This window comes from Heloderma suspectum, chromosome 3, assembly GCF_057233095.1.
Source record: "Heloderma suspectum isolate Gila_16-S chromosome 3, 16-S_ref, whole genome shotgun sequence".
NCBI lineage: Eukaryota > Metazoa > Chordata > Lepidosauria > Squamata > Helodermatidae > Heloderma > Heloderma suspectum.
Genome location: NC_139460.1, coordinates 304,636,480 through 304,659,221, shown reverse-complemented (window position 1 = coordinate 304,659,221; position 22,742 = coordinate 304,636,480). Strand labels below are relative to the sequence as shown.

The 22,742-nt window shown below is 42.6% G+C and overlaps 1 protein-coding gene across 4 annotated transcripts in view; it reads left to right on the top strand.

The window, feature by feature from the left end:
- ZBBX (zinc finger B-box domain containing) overlaps nt 1-19,980 on the top strand; it is a 55,906-nt gene extending 35,926 nt beyond the window's left edge. For 3 of the 4 annotated variants that reach the window (XM_084847465.1, XM_084847466.1, XM_084847467.1), the window contains 8 exons: nt 231-307; nt 5,829-5,977; nt 6,723-6,994; nt 9,111-9,270; nt 11,234-11,386; nt 12,733-12,981; nt 14,466-14,592; nt 16,809-19,980. In XM_084847465.1, the coding sequence (XP_084703591.1) occupies nt 231-307; nt 5,829-5,977; nt 6,723-6,994; nt 9,111-9,270; nt 11,234-11,386; nt 12,733-12,981; nt 14,466-14,592; nt 16,809-16,881 (1,260 nt within the window). In that variant the 3' untranslated portion in view covers nt 16,882-19,980. The remainder of the gene's footprint in view (nt 1-230; nt 308-5,828; nt 5,978-6,722; nt 6,995-9,110; nt 9,271-11,233; nt 11,387-12,732; nt 12,982-14,465; nt 14,593-16,808) is intronic. The other variant, XM_084847468.1, reaches the window with a different exon arrangement.
- Nucleotides 19,981-22,742: the final 2,762 nt, after the last annotated feature.

The window sequence follows — 22,742 nt, the reverse complement described above, 5'->3', positions numbered from 1 at the left end:
ATATTGTGGTGGGGGGGGGGAGGTAAAGAGGAAAGTGGATAAAACATTTGGTGACATAAGAAGCTATGTTGGTCAGACACTCTCAGGACTAGGGATTTGTACTGTATTATCTTATATACCATCACATGTGTTCTTTTAGTTTTCAGATTACAGTATTCTTACATTCCTGAACCCATAGGTTGGAATGGGTTGAGAATTTTTAAAAATATATATATTTGTTTTCTCATAAGGCTTGCAAAGAGGAGCCAGTAGAGTCTGCTAAATTTGTGGTGATGGAAGCTGGATCTGATGAGTTGACTGATTATAGGTAATAATTTCAAACTAATTGCGAAGTAGTCTGGGTACACATATTTGCACAAACAAGCTTTGATATACATCACAGTTGTGGCTTTGCGGTTGTCCATTTGGGATTTTTATTTATATCTGAACATGGATAGGTGTATATTGGAAAGATTGCAGCCCTTTTCACACAGTATTCAGTCCCCAATATCACACAGCTTTCTTTTGCTCAGCCCTGAAATCTACATATTGAGCATGGACATCTGCAAAAGGGAAACCTATGTTTGCAGATTTCTGTGGAATCAGGAACCCTGCACATTTGAGGTTCCTGGTCCCATAAAAGCCTGTACAATAGAGTCCCTGTGCATGGGCTTTCCTTTTGCAGACATCTATGCTCAATGTGTGGGGCTGGAGTAGCCACATGATATTATTAAATTCAGAATGTGTTTCTTTTAAAATGTTTTAATTGTTTTAATGTGGTGTTCTATTCTTTTTTTCTTTGTTGTTCACCACTCCAAATTCTTTTGATGTGGAGTGGTATAGAAATATTGTAAAGAATTAAATAAATAAAATATTCCCTATCCAACAGTCAGCCAGTTTTGAGTGTCTGTACCTGGTGTTGGGTACCCGAGAGAGGATAGGGATTCTGTTGGTGTACCGCCCACCCCGCTGCCCAACAGTTTCCCTGCCTGAGTTGACTGAGGTGGTCTCAAGCGTGATGTTGAGGACCCCAAAGCTTATGGTCTTGGGGGACTTTAATATTCATGTTGAAGCTACTTTGTCAGGAGCGGCTCAGGATTTCATGGCTGCCATGTCAAACGTGGGCCTGTCTCAAATAATATTTTGCCCAACATATGTGGCAGGACACACTTTGGACCTGGTTTTCTGTGCTGGACTGGGAGAAAATGATCTGCAGGTGGGCGAGCCAGTGGTGATTCCTTTGGTATGGACAGATCATTATCTGTTTTGATCTTCAGGCCACCTGTAACATCTGCAGGGATGGGGGACCAAATTTGATGGTCCGCTCCCAGAGACTGATGAATCCAGATGGATTTTTGAGGTCTCTTGGGGATTTTCCTGCAGGCTTAGCTGGCAGTCCTGCCAAGGTCCTGGTCACCGCTTGGAATGAGGGATCACCCGGGCTATTGATATGATCGCTCCCAAACGTCCTCGACCTAGTCGTAGAACTGTGTCAGCTCCTTGGTATTCTGAGGAGCTGAGGGAAATGAAATGACTGTGTCGATGATTAGAGCGCAGATGGCAAAGACTCGGAACGAATATGATCAAACACAGGTAAGAATCCATTGGTGATCTTATTCTGTGGTGGTGATGGCGGCGAAGAAATCCCACTTCACCACCACCATTGCATCTGCTCAGTGTCATCCGGCAGAGCTCTTTCATGTGGTTAAAGGCCTCTTGGGTGTAGGCCTTGGAACAGAGGAACTGAAACCCCAAAGGCCCTCTGTGAACAATTTGCCAGTCACTTTGCGGATAAAATCGCTCATATTTGTGCTGACTTGGATCACATTGTTTTGACAGAGTCTGATATGGACGGGGCTGGTGCACCATCTAGTCATATTATGGATACCTTTCGGCTTGTGCAACCTGAGGATGTGGACGAACTGCTTGGAGGACTAAGGCCTACTACTTGCCCTTTAGATCCTTGCCCATCCTGGCTATTGAAATCTGCCAGAGCTGGGCTGGATATCTGGACCTCTGAGGTGGTAAATGCCTCCTTGAGGGAAGACAAGGTCCCCACAGCTTTGAAATAAGCTGTGGTGAGGCCCATGCTGAACAAACCAAATTTAGATCCTATGGTTCAAGATAATTACCGCCTTGTGTCAAATTCGCCGTTTGGGGCAAGGTGCTGGAGCGTGTAGTGCACTCACAACTCCAAGCCGTTTTGGATGAAACTCATTATTTAGATCCATTCCAGTCAGGTTTCAGGCCTGGTTATGGGACAGAAACAGCTGGTTGGTCACCCTTGGTCACCCTGGTTGATGACGTACGCTGGGGAATGGATGGGGTGTGTGAAACCCTGTTGGTTCTTCTGTACCTCCTCAGTGGCTTTCGATACCATCGACCGTGGGATCCTTCTGGATCGTTTATCTGGATTGGGCTTGGGAGGCACAGTTTTAAAGTGGTTCTAGTCCTTTCTGGAGGAGCGGTCTCAGAAGGTAGTGCTGGGGGATTTCGGTTCCACCCCATGGCCATTAGCCTGTGGGGTGCTGCAAGGTTCTGTCTTTCCCCCATGCTTTTTAACATCTATATGGATCTGCTGGGGGAAGTCATCAGGAGGTTTGACAAATGTCATCAGTATGTGGATGATACTTGGTTCTACCTCTCGTTTCCATCTGGACATCTCAGGGAGGCTGTGGAACTCTTGAACCAGTGTCTGGAGGCTGTTTTGGGATGGATAAGGGTGAGCAAGCTGAAACTTAAACAAGATGGAGGTACTGTGGGTTGGGAAACCAACTACTTTGGATGGAGGTTTACAACTGGTCTTTGATCGGGTTGCACTCCCCCGGAAAGACCAAGTGTGCAGTCTGGAGTCCTCCTGGACTCTGAGCTAACTGGGGAAGCCCAGGTGGCTGCAGTGTCCAGGAGTGCTTTTTACCAGCTTAGGCTGGTATGCCAACTGTGGCCCTATCTGGAGAGGACTGACCTTGCCTCAGTTATCTATGCACTAGTCACATCCAGGCAGGACTACTGTAATGCGTTATACATGGGGCTTCCTTTGAAGATGGTTCAGAAACTCCAGCTTGTGCAGAATGCAGCCACCCAAGTATTGGTGGGGGTGAGGCGATTCGATCATATAATGCCTATACTGCGCCAGCTGCACTGGTTACCGGTGTGTTTCTAAGCCCAATTCAAAGTGCTGGTTTTGACTTTTAAAACCCTAAATGGTTTGGGACCAAGTTACTTGAAGGACTGCCTACACCTCTATCAGCTTGCCTGCACTTTAAGATCAGAAAGAGAGGCCCTTTTCATTTGCCCACCTGTGAGAGCAGTCAGGTGGGTGAACACACGTGAGAGGGCCTTCTCTGCAGTGGCCCCACATCTTTGGAACAAGCTGCCATCAGAGGTCCACCATGCTCCGTCCTTGCAGACTTTTAACAAGGCCTTGAAAACATATTATTTTACCTTGGCCTTCTATTGATATGACTGCTGCTGTTGCTGTTGTTAACATCATTGTTGGTTTTATTGTTGGTTTTAATTGTTAGTTTTATTGTTGGCTTTTATTGTTGTTTTTATTGTTTTTATGTTTTTATCACTTTTAGTATTTTAACTGTTTTTATGTATTTCATTGTAAGCTGCCTTGGGAGGGTTTCTGCTCTGAAAGGTGGCCAAGAAATATTTTAAATACAATAAATGAAATTAGAGGAAGTGGTAGTGGCATGGCCTTACAGCCTCTTCAATCCATGGAGCCCCTTAGTAATGTATGAAGGGAGCTTCTGTCTGCGTTCTGCTATTTTGTAACTTCAGGATCTTTTTCAATTTCTAGGTCTAAGCCAGCGGTCTCCAAACTTTTTTGATTGTGCACCCCTATCAATGAAAACTTTTTGAGCACCCCCTCCAATATATGTATATTCATTTATAAATGATACACATGTACTACTGTACTAACATATTATGTACGTTATAAAACATACATAAAAATAGAAATTACAAAAGGATGAGATAAAGATGAAATAAACAATATTTTTAAATTAAGTTGTTTTATTTATTGATGGTACAAACCCCCTTTTTGCTCTCACTAAAAAAGCATTAATAATATTTTTAGTTCGAGCAATGTAACTGAATGTGCTTCATTATTTTTGAAAATCTTGATTTAACACTTTGTGATACAGAGATTCGAAGTTCTGGTTCTAAGTCCAGTTTATTTCGATACTTGTTTTTAATGGCTGTCATAGCTGAAAAAGACACCTCACAAAGACACATAGATCCAAATGGAAGAAGGGCATCTTCGGCTGCGCTTACTAAATCATGATACTAATTTTTCAATCCCATCCACCAATTATGCAAAGTTGTTTTGTTTTTTTTTAATTCAGCTAGTAATTTCCATCTTCCCTGATGTCAATCAGTTCTTCTTCCAAACTAATCGGGAGGTGTTGTATTATTATATTTTCAACAAATGGGTTCAAAACCCACTGAAATCTTCACTGGAAGATTTTTAAATAGGTTACAAAATTCCGTTTCGAGGTTTTGAAAGTGTGCAGATATGAGAAGTTTCTAGACACATCGTTTTTGGCAACAAAATCACATACTGATGCAGACATTTCCAAACATCCATTTTCAAAATGCTGTCTCCATAGCACGAGTTTCTTTTGAAAAGCAGTTACTTTCTCACTCACTGTTAAAACGTCACCTTTACCTTGAAGGGACAGATTAAGTATGTTTATTTTCTCAAAAATATCTACTCCGTAGCACACTACTGACAGCCACTTGTCATCACAGAAAAGATCAGCAGGTCTGGAACAAATCTGCTCTCCTTTGGCAGGACGGCAGGTGCTCCGGTGCTGCGGCCGAGCAAGCAGCTGCACCTTCCTCTGCCGTGCGTGGAAGAGACTGGCGCAGATGCTCTCAGTGGCCGCGGAAGAGGCAGGGTAGGACTGGAGCCGAGAGAGAAATGCCGTGGAGCTTCCCTCTCGGCTCCTGTCCCATCCTGCTGCCTCCGCTGCTGCCATCATCGCACACAATGCTAGCTCATCAGAACTGCGGGAGGCTGCTCAATTATCAGGCGGCTTGCGCACCCCAATGGATCGTCTTGCGCACCCCCTGGGGTGCATGCACCCCACTTTGGAGACCATTGGTCTAAACAGTGGATGGGGCACTTTACATTAAGCAAATAGATCAGTTTAGTACGAGAGTGCAGAGCCTTGGCCAAATCTGGCCGTCCTAGGGTCCCAGTCTGGCCCCCCCAGGTGTCCCTAGAGAGTCACGCCCCCTTTCCCCCAACTGCAGATCATTTGGTGGTTTCGTAGCTTTTGCGTGATTTTTTTCTGCATTCTAAAAGGTTGAAATGCCTCTCCTAGGGCTTAGTTACTGGCAGTAAGTGCTTTAAGGTAAAATGTGCTGATACTTTGGTCCCACCCATCACTGGAATGTGGCCCTCAAAAGTGTCTCCGAAACTGAATTCAGCCCTTGGGTTCAACATCCCTGGTTTAGTATTTCTACATGAAATAATAAAATGTAGCAAAAGAGCAGATCTTTAGAATGTTTAACATGGTTTCTTTTTTCCTTTTGTTTTCTGAGTATGTAGCTTTTATTTTTACTTCTATACTGCTTTTTGTTAAAAATGCAAAGAAGTGTATCATCACAGAACGCAAAAATAATCATAAACATAATCCAAAATAAGTTTCAAATGGCTTCAATATAAAATCATCACACAGTCTCAATTTACGGAGTGTTAAAAGCCTTCAGAAATTTAAAAAAATGTATTCGTGTGTGTGTGTGTGTGTGTGTGTGTATCCCATGTAACTTAGGAAGATGCTTTAAAGTGACGGTCTGGTCATTTTTCTCTTCCATTTTTTGTCTTGTATCTCAAGTGGTACCATGTCAGAAAATCAGAAAACTGAACGAGACATTTTTCTGGCACGAGCTGGCAATATTTTCACAAGGTCACCTCTTTCTTCTGCAATCAGCAAAGAAAAGTGTTTAACTTTTCCTCATAATAAACATAAAGAAACTCCTAGAGGTAAGCTCATAACACTCACTTTCACTGTTAAAGGAGGACTTGTGTCAACATTGTTTTTCCCCAGAGGACATTATCTTTGCTTGTTCACAACCCATAAGCAGAGATAATGTTTTGTCCCTTGGATGCAGTGCCAAGAGGTAACTTATGTGTTTATTCTCCAGGCCATGTCTTCAGAAAAGCTGCTAGTATGCTCAGTTGAGTAATGTGCAGAACTGGAAGTGTATTAAACTTCTTCCAAACATATCTAAAATTTCTCCTTTTGGCTATTTGGTTAGGCAGGAGGCCAACATGTGCTGAATCCTCCTGCATTCAGACTTCAGAGGTGCTGGATGAGCGTATCATCCCTGAAATGGATACGTTGCAGAGACTCCTTAAGTATCTACCTTTAAGTAACAACTCTTTTAAGAAAAACCGTATAAGGTGAAATGGGACAAGGAATAAATAGGAAAATATAACAATTTATAGCCTTTTAGACTTGTATAGGGAATTCTTCTGTGGCCTGTACCTCATCTTGATTCTGATTAATCTTTTTAATAAGTGGTGAATTTGGAAGGCTAAGATAAGACTACAGAGACGATGGAAAGCTTTTCATCATTTGTTTGTGAAATGCAGTGGTTTCAGCCTGCGTTTGGAGCTTCTGTCTGGGTAGCTCTAATACGTGTTAATGGCCTATTTTAAGGTAATTATTTGAGAGACTATAGGGATTTATCTTGACATGTTTTTTTTCTTTGCTCGAACTCTTTAGCAAGAGCTTCTTCACAGCTCGAAAGAGCTGACGCTGCTTGTGGCTGTTCCAGTGCAGAAGAAATGGTTCCCAGCACCTTTTATGAACAAGTAATAACAAAAGAAAAAAGTGCTAAAACAAAAAATAATAGCTGTCGTGTGTCAGCTGAGCAGACTTCTACTCCTCCCAGATTGCTTCGTAGTGAACCTTTCCCAGTGATGGACTTGTCTGAAGACTGCAAGATACTCCCGGAGCTGAATGAAGTTTCACCAGTCACTCCTAAGCCTTCTGTGGTAAAAAATAATAAGAGAATAATAAATAATGGAGAATAATACTGCCTGTCCTTCAAAAGGCTCTGGAGGGCAAAACTCACCTCTTCCTTCCCATTCTGGGCAGGAAGAGATCCCCCATAACTACTGGTTGGAGGGATAGGGGAACAGTGACATGCTGTCTTCTCTGTCTCCCACCCGTTCACACAAATACTTTTTGAAGGGATCTTGGGAGTGCTTACAAATGGACAAATGTTGTTTCAGTGGCTCAGCCAGCATCTGCGTATATTTTCCCAGGAGAGAGGTAGAGAAGTATGTAAACAACCCAACAGGAAATAAAAATTCTGCCAGTCCAGGGGCAGGGAACCTTTTTCAACCTGAAAACATTCCCTCATTGGAAACCTTCTGGGGCTGTTTACATGGCAGTGATGGGCAAGTCCAACACCAAACTGACAGGACGAGAGCCATCCCCCACTTTCTCACAAACATTCTCTCTCTCTCTCCCGCTCCCCCACACTCCACACACACACGATCCATTCAATTCTCCCATCCTTTTTTCTCTCTGTCTCTCTCTCCCCCTCCCCCAATTTCTCCCCTTCTCTCTCCCCCTTTTCTCTCCCCTTCCCTATCCAGCTGCCTACCTGGCCCCTCACACAGCACTTAGGATTTTTTAAAGCCTAAGTGCTGTACAGGGGTGGGGTAGGGGAGTGGAGAAGGCAGACCACAGGCTGGATGGGATATGTATACATCTTTGCAGATGATCCTACTAGCTGTTTGCCACCCCAAGCGGCTATTGGGATTGCTTGAACAAGGTTATAGAGAACCCATTCCAATGTGGCTGTGCGCTCATGAATCCCTTTCAAAGGCATCATGTTAGGAGGAAATGTTAGACTGGGATTGGCTCTTTTTTTAATTAACTTTTTAATTTTTATTAATTAACACTATCACCTTGATTCACCTTTGCCCTATGCCACTTTTTTAGATTGTAATGGCTTTCTGAAACAGCATGTGATACAAAATTGGCCCTGAATTGTGTTTATAATCGTTCCTCTTTACCTCTTCTACAAACCTAAAAGCAAAAATCACAGTGGTGGGTCAGCCTGTCCACAGCATCCCCTCCCGACTGTAGGCATGACTAATACTAAGTATTGAAAGCAGAGAAGGATAGGAAGAAGGCTGGCTAATGACTTGCTTCCAGCATTCAACTGTGGAGGTCTTGGGATTCCTATTAGTGGCCCATATTGAAGGGAAATATGGGAGCAGGTTGGCTGGATTATAGCCTTTGCAGGAATGGGTGGCACTGAGTACACAATAGAGGATTTGTTTATTTATTTTTGCTTCCCTTGTAAGAAGTGCTTGTTCCTGGGTTTAGTTTTTGTGACCTTTCAAAAGTTTGTATTTCATAATTATGCAATAATTAGGCATTATTTGCAACTAAGCAAATTTCAGTATCTGTACATTTACTTACATGTTTGCATTGCATGAAGTGGGTCAAAATAATGCATGCAGATAACTTTGGCTTTTTAATATCCTTGTGATATTTAAAGAATAGTTGTACAGATAAGGCTTTACACCATATAGGCCCTATATAGACGTAAAACTCAACAATGCTTTACTTATTGAGCTGTGGTTAAAAATTGGCTGCAAAGCAGGTTGTAAAACCCATGTTTGTAGTGGGTTTTCAAACCATGATTAAGGCTGCAATTGTAAATAGGCTTACCTGGGATCACATCCCACTGAACCCTGGGACTTACTTCTGAGTAGGTAGGTATAGGTTTGCTATGTCACTGTTGCATCTGCACTGAGAAAATCACAGTTAAGGCAGTTTCTTTGACGCTCTACTCTTTTTTGTTTGCAAGGTGACAAGCAAGTCATGTTGGTGTTTCCATATGTACCCTCTGAGCATCAGATTTAGTGTGGGTCAGAAAGCCAAACTATAATTTCACTGTACATCTGGTTTCTTAACCAGAATTAAGGCAACAGACCATGGTTAGTGATAACCATGCTTAAACTTTCTGTCTGCACCAGGCCATAAACAGTTTCAAATTTGAAAAATAGAATGTGCTATAATGAGAGCTTGCATTGAGTGGCTTCAAAACAGTCCTCACTGCTGCCTTTCCAATCTTCTTTGCCATCCCAGTTGTTACAGGTAGCCCTACGCAAGAAACCTATTCATAACCCATATAGAGGACTTGAGGGATTCTTTACAGTGGATGCAAGCTGTCAGCAAGTTGTGATGGACCCATTTCCTTTATTGTGTACAGGAAGACAATCTCCAAGCAACAGCATTTCATTTTCAGGTAGTAATATAGAACTAAAATTATGCAATACCATATGTGTTGCTTACTGAACACATCGGCTTTAGGGCATGGTGGCCTTGGTTACATATTTAAGTACAGAGAAACATCTTTATCTGCATTTTATTTATTTATTTTATTACATTGCTGTATCTCCCCATAGCTGAAGCTCTCTGGGTGGTTTACAGGAGTTAAACCTGCATATGCCAGGTCTAGGACATAATGTATAAGAATCTGGCATAAACGGGTGTAACTGCCATACTGAGGAGATGCAAGGAAAGGTTTCAGCAGAAAAAACAGAAACAAAACGTGGCATTCCCTCATGTTTAAGTTGTAAGCTTAACAAGCCTATCTTAAGGAGCGCCTCCAGCCTATCTTAAGGAGCGCCCCCAGCAGCACCAGACAGGCCGCTTAACAAGATCAGCCTCAGATGGCCTTCTCTCTGTCCCATCAGCCAGGACAGCTAGACTGGTGGCGACGAGGGAGAGGGCCTTTTCTGTGGTGGCCCCCAGTCTGTGGAACTCCCTCCCTAGGGAACTCTGCCATGCCCCCTCTTTAATGAGCTTCCACCGTGCATTAAAAACATGGTTGTTCAGGCAGGCATTTGGGGTGGGTTAAGGTATTTTAGAAAATGTTTTTATTGTAGAATTTTATTGTTTTAAACTGTTTTATTGTATGCTGTACATCGCCCAGAGTGGCTGGGTGACCAGCCAGATGGGCGATTAATAAATTTAATAATAATAATAAGCTGTGCCACGGCACACTTGTAATGGGAAATACAATTATGCAAGTCAACTGATAATTCCTTGAATTTTCTTTGAAGCTAACTTTGATGAGGCCTGCTTTCTGTTTTAATAACAGCGTGCATTAAGCTCTTTGGGAAATTATTAATGTACCATTAGCTGTCATAAATCAATTGCTTGAGTAAACAACCTAATTGTTAAATGAAAATTAACAAGCTAGCTACTTACCCATTTTAAAAACATATTTGTAGTTTGCTTTTGTGCACTTCTGAAGTAAAAGGTTGGATGATGTGATTAGGCCTTCCCAGCTCATTCATAATCAGGACTGAAGTCTTGGAATGCCTGTGGACTCCAGGTTGCAGCTGTGGTCAGGAGCACTTTCCACCAGATCTGTCTAGAGAAAATTCTGTGATCGTTCTTACTATACTGAGTTTAAATATTTGAAGACTAACCATACGTTTCAGCTGGAGACGCAATGTGATGCGAAGACACTACTCTTATCCAGGCATTATGTCTGAATAGGGTACAGGAACACACGTAAGAGGCATGGGGCTACACATACTGTCTACCCCCGAAAGGACCTTGCGTGTGCCTGCTCCACTCTCTTAACTCCCCGACTTCCATGTGTTAAGCAGGGAGGTCTGACAGGCTTCTGCATGCACTTGAACATGAGTAGAAGATTCCACGTGACCAGGATCCCTGCCTTATTGCGGATGGGGACGGGGCTGGTGTGCGCAGCCGATGCTCTTTAGATGTGTTCCTCTGGAGCTCCAGTTTCCTCTGGAATCTTCTAGGAATGATCCAAAATGCTGATATTGATATATGAAGCTGCTAATGACCAGTCCGTAGCTCCTCTCCTGTGAGATCTCCTAGACATCCTAAAAATGCCCTCTTTAAATATACTGTTCATGCACCAGGTTTGTACCAGGACAACACAAAGATGATGACTTCCCCAAACCCAAACTTCATTTGTAAGCTCTGTAGTAGGCGTGGGCAACGTGTGGCCCTCCAGATGTTTTGGCTTACAACTCCCATCAGCCCTAGGCAACGTAGCCAATGGTGAGGCACGATTTGATAAACAAGACAAGGGTGAAACAGGCAAAGCCTTGGAATGTAGTGGGCAAACCGATTTAAATAAATACTTTGTGTGGATGCATTTAAAGGCAGGATAAAAATGCATAACAGGAAAGTTCTGTTTCTCTTTACTGCATTTTCAACTTCAGGGTCTGAGCAGTGGATGAGACACATTAGCTTAAGCGAATGCGCCGATGAGCGTGTAGTGCAAGATGTCTTGAAAAGAGAAGTCGGCAGACTGTCAAGTAGATTGGGAAGGCAAAGCCCAAGTCCTCGAGCTTCCCTATTGAGCTTGTCCACGGGTGAGAACATTGCTAAAGCAGCACGTTTGCGCTGGGAACACCAAACCGATGTACTTGCATGAATACATCTTTCATTTGAGAGCGGGGTTTGCTTGCCATACCCCCAAATCTGGGAAATGAAAGCTAAGCTGCAATGTTTTCCTTGAATTCATGAGAACATAACATAAGAGCCCTTCTGAATCAGACCAAAGGCCTATCTGGCACAACATTCTGTTGCCACAGTGGCCAACCAGATGCCTATGGGGCTGGGGGACTAAAACAGCTCAGTATGGACTGAGAATGCCCAGTGGCCACAGAATGGTGACTGACTGTTGTATTGGGGTTGTAAAACGGAGGGAATGGGATGGAGCATCCAGAACAGGAGCGCTCCACACGGTAATATTTTGTTACAGGTCCCACTTGTATCTTCTAATACAAAGTACGACTGGAATACTGGTATTGTATATGAGGCTGTAGGAACTGAAGGCTGATCAACATATTACACAATTACAAACCCTAATTTGCCACTATTTTTCACCGTAACCAATCTCAATTCTCTGAATGCACAAGTATGATGCATGTGCTCCCAAACACCTTTTTGTCATATTCATGTTTTTTATTTTTACAGCTTCACCTAAAAAAATTCGAAGGAAGTATGAAGTGATCCTCAAACGCAGCTTTGACTTGGGGGCCATGATTCATCTCCAGATTAAAGTGGTTTCTAGATTTCGCAGTACAGTGATCAGTGTGCTTGAAAGCACTTTTTGGAAAGTTAGGGAGCGCCTCCTCCCCTACGTCCCAGTCCGCCACCTAAGGTCTGAGGGTTCTCTGCTGCGGCTGCCTAAAATAAGCCTGGCAGCCACATGCAAGAGGGCCTTTTCCTTTGCCGCCCCTCAGTTGTGGAATGACCTGCCGGTTGAAATGCGCCTGCTGATCTCTTTGAAGGTCTTTAGGCAGGCATTAAAGACTATTATTCCGGCAGGCCTTCCCTTTGTAGAACTCTTGTTCCTTTTGCTGACTTTTGTATACTGTTTTTAAGCTGTGTTGTTTTATTGTTGGATTCTTTTTTAAAAAAAAGTTTTTAGTTCAGAGTTGTTTTTAGTTACATGTTGTTTGTATATATTGTCCGTATGCTTTTATGTAAATGGGTTTTAAACTTTGTACATTGTATTTTAATGTTTTAACTTTTGTAAACTGCCCAGAGAGCTTCGGCTATGGGGCGATATAGAAATGTAATTAACAACAACACCAACAATAACATGTGACATATTATCTACAATAGGGAAGGAATTGGAGTAGAGATTTTTAGATGAGGACGTTTTTATAACAGGTTATTAACAGAAAATTCTCCTCCATTTTTGTTTCAGAAAATGCTTCTCCGAGACCTTTCTCCACAAATATTCCCCTTCGCAGGACTATTAAGCCCACTCCTCGCCCGTCTTCAGTCCTTGAGACAGGACACAAAAGCTCAGTTACCTGGCCTTTATCTCGAGCTGCATCTGAAATTTCAGAAATTGAGGGCATTGATATCACTGAGCATGATGATCCTTTTTTAGAATATAGTACTGATCAACAAGCCTTAGAAGATTTAGAAGACGAATTGCAAAGTAATGCAGGTAATTATGCAATATCATTTAACTCCCATTCTGAAAGATGTATTTTTGGTAGCTTAATTATCTGTATGGTGTGTTTGTATGCTCAGCTTGGTGTTCTCATATTCCATTTTCTCTGGATTATACACAAGGAAGGCCAGAATATTGGAACATAAGCAACAGCACTTCTCCAATTCCCTTGACCCTCCCTAGGCCAACCTTGGGCAAAGGAGGAGAGTCATAAACTGGTGGTCCTTGTGTAGATTTGCTCTGCTGTGCTCCCTCCTATTTCCAATACTTTGAGCATACCATTGAGCCACAGGAACAGAGGACCTGCTGATCAGATGATTGTTCTTCTCAAGTGGATCCCTCTTAGGGATCACTCTCTTCTTTTTTCTTTGCCCCTTTGAAGGAGGAAAGAAGAATGGGAAACCTGTTGGTAGGTGTTTGGGTGGAGAAATGATTTGACCATGAGATTAATCATCTTCATAGCTCAAAAGATCACATAGTTCAGCCCCAGTATGCTCTCTTCCCTTTCCTTGTTGGAATAGGAAGCAGAGGTAAATGGAATCAGGGCTAGGCTGCCTGGGAGAAGGGAGTGGATAGGCTTTAGGGCATTGTTGTGGAGTAGTGGGACCAGTCTAGTAGGACTCCTTGTGGAGGGTTTAGAGGAGCACGGACAAAAAGAGGAGCCTGAAGAAATAGGTTGGAGTAGAAATGAGAGGATTTAGGGTTAGCGTGGAGTTACTGGTGGTCAGAATTAGGAAGCAGAATTTCAGAGGGATCAATTAATGCATTGTACAGTCATCACTCAATAACTTATCATTCAATCAATTTGAGCTGAACGTTAACTGCTTCCAAGGAAAAGCATTGCGTTTGTGGTTTAGGGAGTCAGTCTAGATGGTAACACTCACCACAGGAATTCCAATCTTTGTGGTGAAATGCCAGTCCTGCAGGTCACACTGTTTGGAGCAATTCACTGGCCCACGATGTTATGAGTGTCTAAATAAAACTGAAGTATAGATTATTCTGGATCAGGTTTTTCGTGATCTCAGATGCACTCAATCAGCGTACTGTATGTGATCCTTGCAAGCTGCACAACAACTGTTCCCTTCCCTGTTAATTCGTGTTGCAGATGGGGAGAATTGTAGGATGAGCTGGAGTGACACAATCCTCGAGTAGGAATGTTGCACACAATCATGCTGTTTGGTACCTTCTCCTTTTCATGTGCTGTTGCTGTCACTTCTAATTTAGCACTGAAGTGCTGAACTGGCAGAGTAGGACACTCCCACGTGGATATAATAATAGAGACAGTTATAAAGTACAGGCCTATACTACACTGGAGAGTTTCTATCAATATTTTTCAAACTGGAGTCTTTTTCTCATTTTTTAATGCATAAGGTGTCACACTTTGACAGATCTGAGTTTTCTGTCTCGTGCTGTATGAAAATTTCAACATCTTAAGTGATTCCATTGTCTGTTACTGAAAAATGCATACAAAATTTCAGATTCTTGGGGAAAACTCAATAGCTTAACCTCCGGAGACTTCAACAGACATTCAAAGATGATATGTCAAAATCTTCCCAATTTCCATAACTTTGAAATAAAAGACTACAGTAAAGGAGACACTATAAGGTAGGTGAATCATACCATTATGTTTTAAAAGGGGATACACAAATTGTAAAAACACCCCCCCCCCCGCAACCACAAGATTCCTCATTTTGTGAATGAAAGCAAGCTTCCTGTATATAATGGCATTTCAGTGCAGAATTCTCTCAGCAAACAGTATGGGTCTCCATGGTTGCCAGAGGAATGGTGCTGTCATGTAGGTTAATTTATTTTTCCTAATTATTTGCTAATACAGTTTGTTTCCCAATTATCAGCTCATTCGAGAAATGTTTAATTATACAAGATTTGAAAGCATTAACCTTTTTCAGTTTTTGTTAAAAAGAGGTCTGTCTTCTAATGAGAACCCTGTCCAGACACTTTCTCATTCTGCTTTTTCAAAGCCTGCTATTTTCTACAAGGCCATCCAAAGGGCTTTTTCTGAGCCTAATCCTACGTTTGTTTGAAAATATGGAGCTTCCTCCTTTTTCATGTCCCCACCCACCCACCCACACAATGGCAGTACAAATGTCCCACAACCTTTAGAAGGGCCATCAAGTTATTTTTACACAACGTGTATGAATTCTTTGTTGGATGGCTCTAAATTAAAAGGCCTCTGACTAATCCCTGTTTGCTTACCTTTGGGTTTTTTCCATGGCTGTTGGTATTGTGAATCCACAAGTGGTGGTTCATTTTAGACTGAAAATACGCTTGTGACTTAGTCCTGTTACTGACAGATAGCTGTTTCAGGGCTTAAATGTATCACTTGAAGTAGCTTTAAAAAAATGGAAATAGTAGGTATGGTGTGTGGGATTGGGATGGCAGTGAAGGGGGATTTTAACATTTTCCTCTCTTCCTGTGGTCTTGGCACAGTGTGGTGTAGTGGCAAGAGTGTTGGACTAGGAGTTGGGAGATCCGGGTTCTAGTCCCCACTCGGCCATGGAAGCTCACTGGGTGACTTTGGGCCAGTCACAGACTCTCAGCCCAACCCACCTCACAGGGTTGTTGTTGTGAGGATAAAATGGAGAGGAGGTGGATAAAGTAAGCCGCCTTGGGTTCCTTGCAAGAGGAAAAAAGGCGGGGTATAAATGAAATGAATGAATGAATGAATGAATGAATGAATGAATGTCCTCCCTCCTATAGTTGCCATTTCCCCTGGGAAACACTATTGGGAGCTTCTCTCTGAGGGCTAATAGCTTTGGGGAGGTGGGAGGGATGACTCCTGTCAGGACCATGTAGGGAAGGACAGAGTTAAGCCCCCTTCCTCAGGCACAGTGGTCCTGATCACCCCCCAAACAGTAACACAACTGAAAGTAATAATTTGTTCTGAATATGATTTAAACAACATGACCAACATTTGGTCATATAGTTTGGTCTTAATATGATAGGGATAGAACTGAATCACCATTCAAAAGCTTTGGTTTCTACACCAACCCTAGCCTAGATTGTCTCCAAGCCTTGTATGTAGTGTGGACCATCAGCTCTTCCAGTGGCTATCTGGAGCTTGTATGCTAAGATCTAAGTGCTCCTACATCACTACAGATATTCTTATCATTGGAAAACAAGAAATCCAACCTCACTCTTCTTGCCTCCTCCTGGTATGTTGAGTTGTAGGTATCAGCTATGTCATCTGTGATGTGGCTGAGGTAGTTCTTTTTCCTCAGCATCACAACAGGGTGTCCATCCTCCTGCTGGAGTTTCCTGGGTGGAGGAAGGGACTATTGTATGTGCACACAAAGATAAGAAAATGTATTTTGCTTGTGAATATATATATTTTTTTTAAGAGGGGGTGAGGGTTGATTCGTTGAAATTAAGAGAAAGAAGTCTTGATACATTTCACATTCGCACATGTAGTCTGCAAAAGAAAACCCTGTTCTGGTTGTTAAGCAGTTACTTATTTGTATTTTACCTGGTTAGGAAAAGAGAGATTTACATAGGCTTAGTAAGTTCCCATGTTTTATATTACACTGTATTAAAATTGTATGTATTTTTTATTTTTATTTTCTTCATGTTTTATATTTGGAAAAAGCGGTAAGTAAAGAAAGAAACAGGACAATGAAAACAAATTCCCACCTTCCAAAACTGTTTTGAGGGATAGCCAGTTGCTTAATATAGGCCAATCCAAGTCCACTAGAAAGAGCTACGGTGGTTACGTATATATTAAGCTTCAGTATAATTAATTCTTACTTGCATTTGGGTATTTGGAGACAAATGACTGAATTTTTTTTATAATATTTTATTTTTAGAGTTTATGATGAAAGCCATACAGATGATGAGGAAGACCAGAGGGACAAGCAGCAGGTGATCGACTTGCATTGAAAAAAATGGGAATCCAGCCTGACACAATCTTCTATTTCAATCATAAAATCATCAGGCCAAGGCGCTTGTCTCAAGTACAGCACATTAACTGAGCTCATGAGAAAACAAATCTCAAATAAATAAACAAATGAAGTGTATGCTGATACTAAAAAACCCAAATGAACAAAAAGAGTTTGGGCTTGTCCTGTTCCAATACTCGAGCGACTTCTTGTAAAAGATAAGTTAAGTTCACACTAAGTATGCTGGCCAAGCAAAGAATGTTCATCCAGAGAAGATTTGTGGTTTTACATCTTTCTGTTTCCTTGAAACAACAGCCATGGAAAGTAACCTGCAAATTCCACCTACTTCTTATGATCAGTTTGCTGGTGTGGTATAGTAAATAAGTGGGGTATTTGGCTATTATGTAACAAGTGGGGCCCTGCAGCAAATGGTTGCATTACCCTCCAGCCCCTGACAGGTGTGCCTGTCCAGGGCTCCAGCCAGCCCAGAACCAGATCCTTGTAGTGCTTCTGGGGGCTCATGGAAGGGGAAAAGCAAAGGCAATATCTTTTGTCTTTTCCACTTTATTCAAAATGTCCCCTGCTGTACCATATAGTTCTAAAGGGCTTAAGTTTGGCGCTGGCCACCAGCCCCAAACCTGAGTACTTTAGCACTATGCAGCAGAGTGAGGGCAGATTTTAGAAGGCTAGGAAAGGGAAAAGATGTCCTTTCTCCTTTCCTTTTCTCCCGAGAGGAAAGGAAAGTTTTCAGCCTTATGGTGTGCATCTCCCATGTCTAATCCTAAAGCCCACCTCTAGGATAGTATAAGCTGTTAGGGTCTCAAGAAAGCCAATTTCTTCTCTCCCTGTTTTATTTCCCCACCACAACCCTAATTGACACTGTTAACATTTCATTGGTCTTGGAAGCCACGGAGCATATTCTTTATTGGGGTAGCTTTTATGGTTTTTTTTAGTGTTCTTTTTCATTTAATTTACAAATTAATATACCCTGAGTTTGCTGAGTATGCAAAAACTATCAGCTTATACTTGAGCATGCCATTCTCAGTACTAGAAGGAGTGATAATTATACAATCAGTTTAGCTTACTGGATGGCCTTGAACAGGTCACTGTCTCTCAGGATTGCCCTACTTATTGAGAGATTGTGAAAGGATAAGATGAGATGGAGTTGCCCTTGAAATTTCTCTTAAAGCGAAATGTGAAGCCAGTTTGGAGGTTCTTTCACAGACAAAACATCTGAGAAATGTTGTGGGACACCAGTTCTTTTTTATGAATAGCAAAGTTTATCCAGGAGATTCCCCAAGTCCCTAGATAAGACTATACTGTCACCTACTCTGTGTCTTTAAAACATTTACATCCCATCTTTCTTTCACAAGAAAACATAAGGCAAGTAAAAATAAGAATTTTTTTTAAATGCCTATGTTAGAACATCAATAAAACTATCATAATAAACCATTAAAAAGAGGCACCAATTGGCTAAAAAGAGCAAGAGAAAGCAAAGCAAAAAGAAACCACAACAACAGCAGCAGCAGAATAAATAAATAATAAATAATCAAAATATAATCAGAAGTCACTCACCACCAAATGCTACTCAGAAAGAGGCATATTTTTTACCAAATGATGAAATAGTTATGGAGTCAGGTGGGTGACCCTGTGGAGAGTATTTATTTATTTTATTGTATTTCTCTACCGCCCCATAGCCGAAGCTCTCTGGGTGGTTTATTCCTCAACAATGGTGCCATGACTGAGAAGACTCTCTCATGGCCACCCACTGAGTCTCAGCCTGCAGAAGGATGTGGAGCAGGACTGATGATGATTAGATCACACTGGAAAGAACGTACAGGAGAATATCCCAGTGTCTTTGGGATATAGCAGGAAAGAAATCTAAAGCTGCAATCCTATACACACTTCCCTGGGTGTAAGCCCCATTTCACTCAATGTTAATTGCTTCTGAGTAGACATGTATACAGGATCCCAGTATAAAGCTGCAATCCAATGCCTGGGGAGTAAGTCCCATTGAATTCAATGCGGCTTACTTTTGAGTAGACATGAATAGGATTGCACTGTAAAACAGTATAAACTATTGCCTAACGATTGTAGAAAGAGTTGGCTTATGTGCTATGTGACTAATGCTAGCTCATTTTTGGAAAGGTTTTAGACCTTTGAAAACAAACTATGCTTTCTTCTTAAATATGCCCTGATCCAGCAGAACGAAACGTGCATGCAAATGATGGCAACATACATGTCTTTTCTCCACTAGAAAAGCCCGATGGGGCTGTGCACATGGAGCCAAGTCAGAGTCTCCCTGTAGCAATGCCAAAGAGATTGGCCACTATTGCAAAGAGAATATGGTTTCATGCCTGTAGTCCGGGCTCCTAGATCAGGCTTTTTGTTTTGAGGAAATGTGTATACCTCAGCCATTGGAGCACCTTTTTTTTCCTGTTAGATTGAGGCAATTGCCATTTGCTATGACAGTTACTTGTAATATTTTCCGGCATTCTTTCTGCAATATTACATTGCACTGAAAATCCCTAATTAGAACTGCCATACAGCTGCACAGGCAAGTAGTTTTGGCTTTGTATATCCCTTACAAATTTTACAAATTTAGAAGTGATTTTCTTGGAGGGGGGTGGAGTTGGGGTGACATTAAACCAGCACCGTTATAGGCTGGTATCCACATTCTGTTGTTTTTGCATGCCTGTGTCACCTTTCTCAAAACATATCCTTGTGAAGCAGTGTTTTTTTCATTACAATTCACAGATTCTTCCATTAAGCACATTTAGGTGTGCAATCCTATGCACACTAAGATGGGAGCAAGTCCCACTGAACTCAATGGGGCTTTCCTTTGAGAAGACATGTATAAGATTGCACTGCCAGAGTACTGTTTTTTGTGATGAGCTGTGAAGTCTTGCCAAAATATTCCTCTTGAAATATAATGCATTAGATGGCAGCTTGCATATATATTTAAAAAAATAAATCCACAATTATTAACAGATAGTTCCTGAAGCAATTTAGCACTTGTATGCATTGCTCTGATGACAAAAATAATAATAATAATACTTTCATCTTAAAAGAAGACTTCCTATGGATATTTGATGATTGCATTTGAGAACTGAAGTCAATGGTGGGACAGGGGGTGTGGGGCGGGAATGCTTTGCAATTGGTTTGGTATCACTGTTGAAATACCATAAAAGCAACCTTGTCATAGGTGGCCTTAGCTTACATGGTCTCCACCACAATGGTCCTTTGCTGTAATCCTGCACAAGCAGAGATAGGGTAGGAAGTAGCTTCTCTAAAGACCGATTCTGAATTGCCCACTTTTGAAGTGGGCCTAAAACCATTCCAGTTCTTGTTGGTGGATGTAATTGTGTCCGACCAAATTTGAAACAAAACTATCCCATGCCACCCCCCCAATCTCCATTTTGAACACTGCTTAAGGCTCCCGTTTAACTTGCCGTCCCCACCTGGCCACTTCTGTGCTCAGCAGGCTACAACTCTGGAGATGCCGGGGGATCTCCCATCCTTCTTCCAGCAACAGACTCTGCCCCCAGCTCCCTGTGTCCTGACTGAGCCAAGCACAATAAGGAGCAGTGCTGGGGTAGGGTGTGCTGCTGGATGGTTTTAACATGAGGTGTGGGGGGCCTTCTTTTAAAGAGAAACACTGCAGTGTTGCAGCACACAAGTTGTGTAAGCAACCTCATGAGGGAGGAGAGGTTGAACTGAAACCTTGTGAGGCGCCTCTGTCCAGGCTGCTTTCCACTTGCCAGGGTGCAGGATTTGCCTCCTGAGAGTTGTATTTTTTTCTGGTGTATCTGTAGAGCAGCACCCTGTGAAAACAAAGTTACTCACCAGTCTGATTCAGAGGAGAATTCCTTCCTGACCCCAACTATGGTCATTTGTCAGATCTTGAGTAGGACCAGAACTCAAGCAAAGGGCTGGATGCACCTGATCTCGGAAACTAAGCAGGGTCAGCCCTGGTTAGTACTTGGATGGGAGACACCTGAGAATCAGGCTTCCTGCATTGAGCAGGGGGTTGGACTCGATGGTCTTGTAGGCCCCTTCCAACCCTATGATCCTATGATTCATCCACAGGGCCTTTCCAAGAGAACTGTCACTAGTGCATAACTCTGAGCCTCTGAGAATCCTGTGCTGTGATTGTGGCTGCCCCAGCTGCCCCAAAGAAAGGCAGAAAAGGACATGATGAGTAGGGGCGAGAGCCAGTGTGGCCTAGAGGATATGGTTTGTGGGTGTTGGATCAGAGAGTTTTGGCTTCAATCCTGATCAGCCATGAAGCTTGCTGGGTGGCCTTGGGCAAGTCACTGTGGCAGGAAGCAGACCATAGTTTTCAGAACTTTAAATGTGGCCCGATAAAAGCCATTGTTAAGGTGCTGCAGAATCTTGCAAAACCTATTTGATCAGATACAATAGAAGAAAATGTGTGTGTGTACAAATCTTAAGTAACGATGGCTCTATCATACTACCTTCAGCTGTCCAAAAATAAATATGGTTTTGCTCTCTTTCAGCCTAACCGATCCAGCCGTGGCTGTTGAAGCAGTTCATGAATGGGAAGGCTGGCAGCCTCAGCAAGCTGTCCTGGTGGGGTTGCAGGGGGAGGTGTGTAGGTGAATTCCCTTACCTGAAACCAGCATGATATGGTGATTCCCATGCAAGCATGAGGTTGCTGCTGGGGTAGACACCCCCTAGTGCGGGTACCGCCTGCTGGCAGTGTAGGCAGTTAGCAGTCAGCTGCCTTGTAGTACCTGCCTCTTGATGGTTACTGGAGGGGGAACGTGAATTCCTAGCTTCACCAAACTCCCTGCAGTAGAAGGCAACAGTTCCCACTAGTGAATCGTGAACTCAGGAAACCTCCACGGTTCTATGTGTGGAAATGTTTAAGGACTGCATATGTTGCATCTGTGCTTCGTGTGTGGGGTGGCATGGCTTATTCTCAGTTTTAAAATCCTCAGGGAGTACCTGTCAAGTATTGTTGTTGTTGTTGTTGTTCAGTCGTTCAGTCGTGTCCGACTCTTCGTGACCCCATGGACCATAGCACGCCAGGCCTTCCTGTCCTGCACTCTCTCCCGGAGCGTGCTCAAGTTCATATTCTTTGCATCCGTGATGCTATCTAGCCATCTCATCCTCTGCCGTCCCCTTCTCCTTTTGCCTTCAGTCTTTCCCAGCATCAGGGTCTTTTCCAGAGAGTTTTCTCTTCGCATTAGGTGGCCAAAATATTTGAGTTTCAGCTTCAGTATCTGTCCTTCCAATGAGCACTCAGGGTTGATTTCCTTTGGGATGGACTGATTTGACCTCCTTGCAGTCCAGGGGATTCGTAAGAGTCTTCTCCAGCACCACAGTTCGAAAGCATCAATTCTTCGGCGCTCAGCCTTCCTTATAGTCCAGCTCTCACAGCCATACATTACTACTGGGGAAACCATAGCTTTGATTAGACGGACCTTTGTCGGCGAGGTGATGTCTCTGCTTCTTACTCTGCTGTCTAGGTTTGCCATAGCTTTCCTCCCAAGGAGCAAGCGTCTTTTAATTTCATGGCTACAGTCACCGTCTGTGGTGATCTTGGAGCCCAAGAAAGTAAAATCTGTCACTGCTTCCATTTCTTCCCCTTCTATATGCCAGGAAGTGATGGGGCCAGATGCCATGATCTTAGTTTTTTTAATGTTGAGTTTCAAACCAGCTTTTGCACTCTCCTCTTTCACCCTCAACAAGAGGCTCTTTAGATCCTCTTTGCTTTCTGCCATTAGGGTGGTATCATCTGCATAGCGGAGGTTGTTGACAATTTTCCCAGCAATCTTAATTCCGACCTCTGATTAATCCAACCCGGCATTTCTCATGATGTACTCTGCATATAAG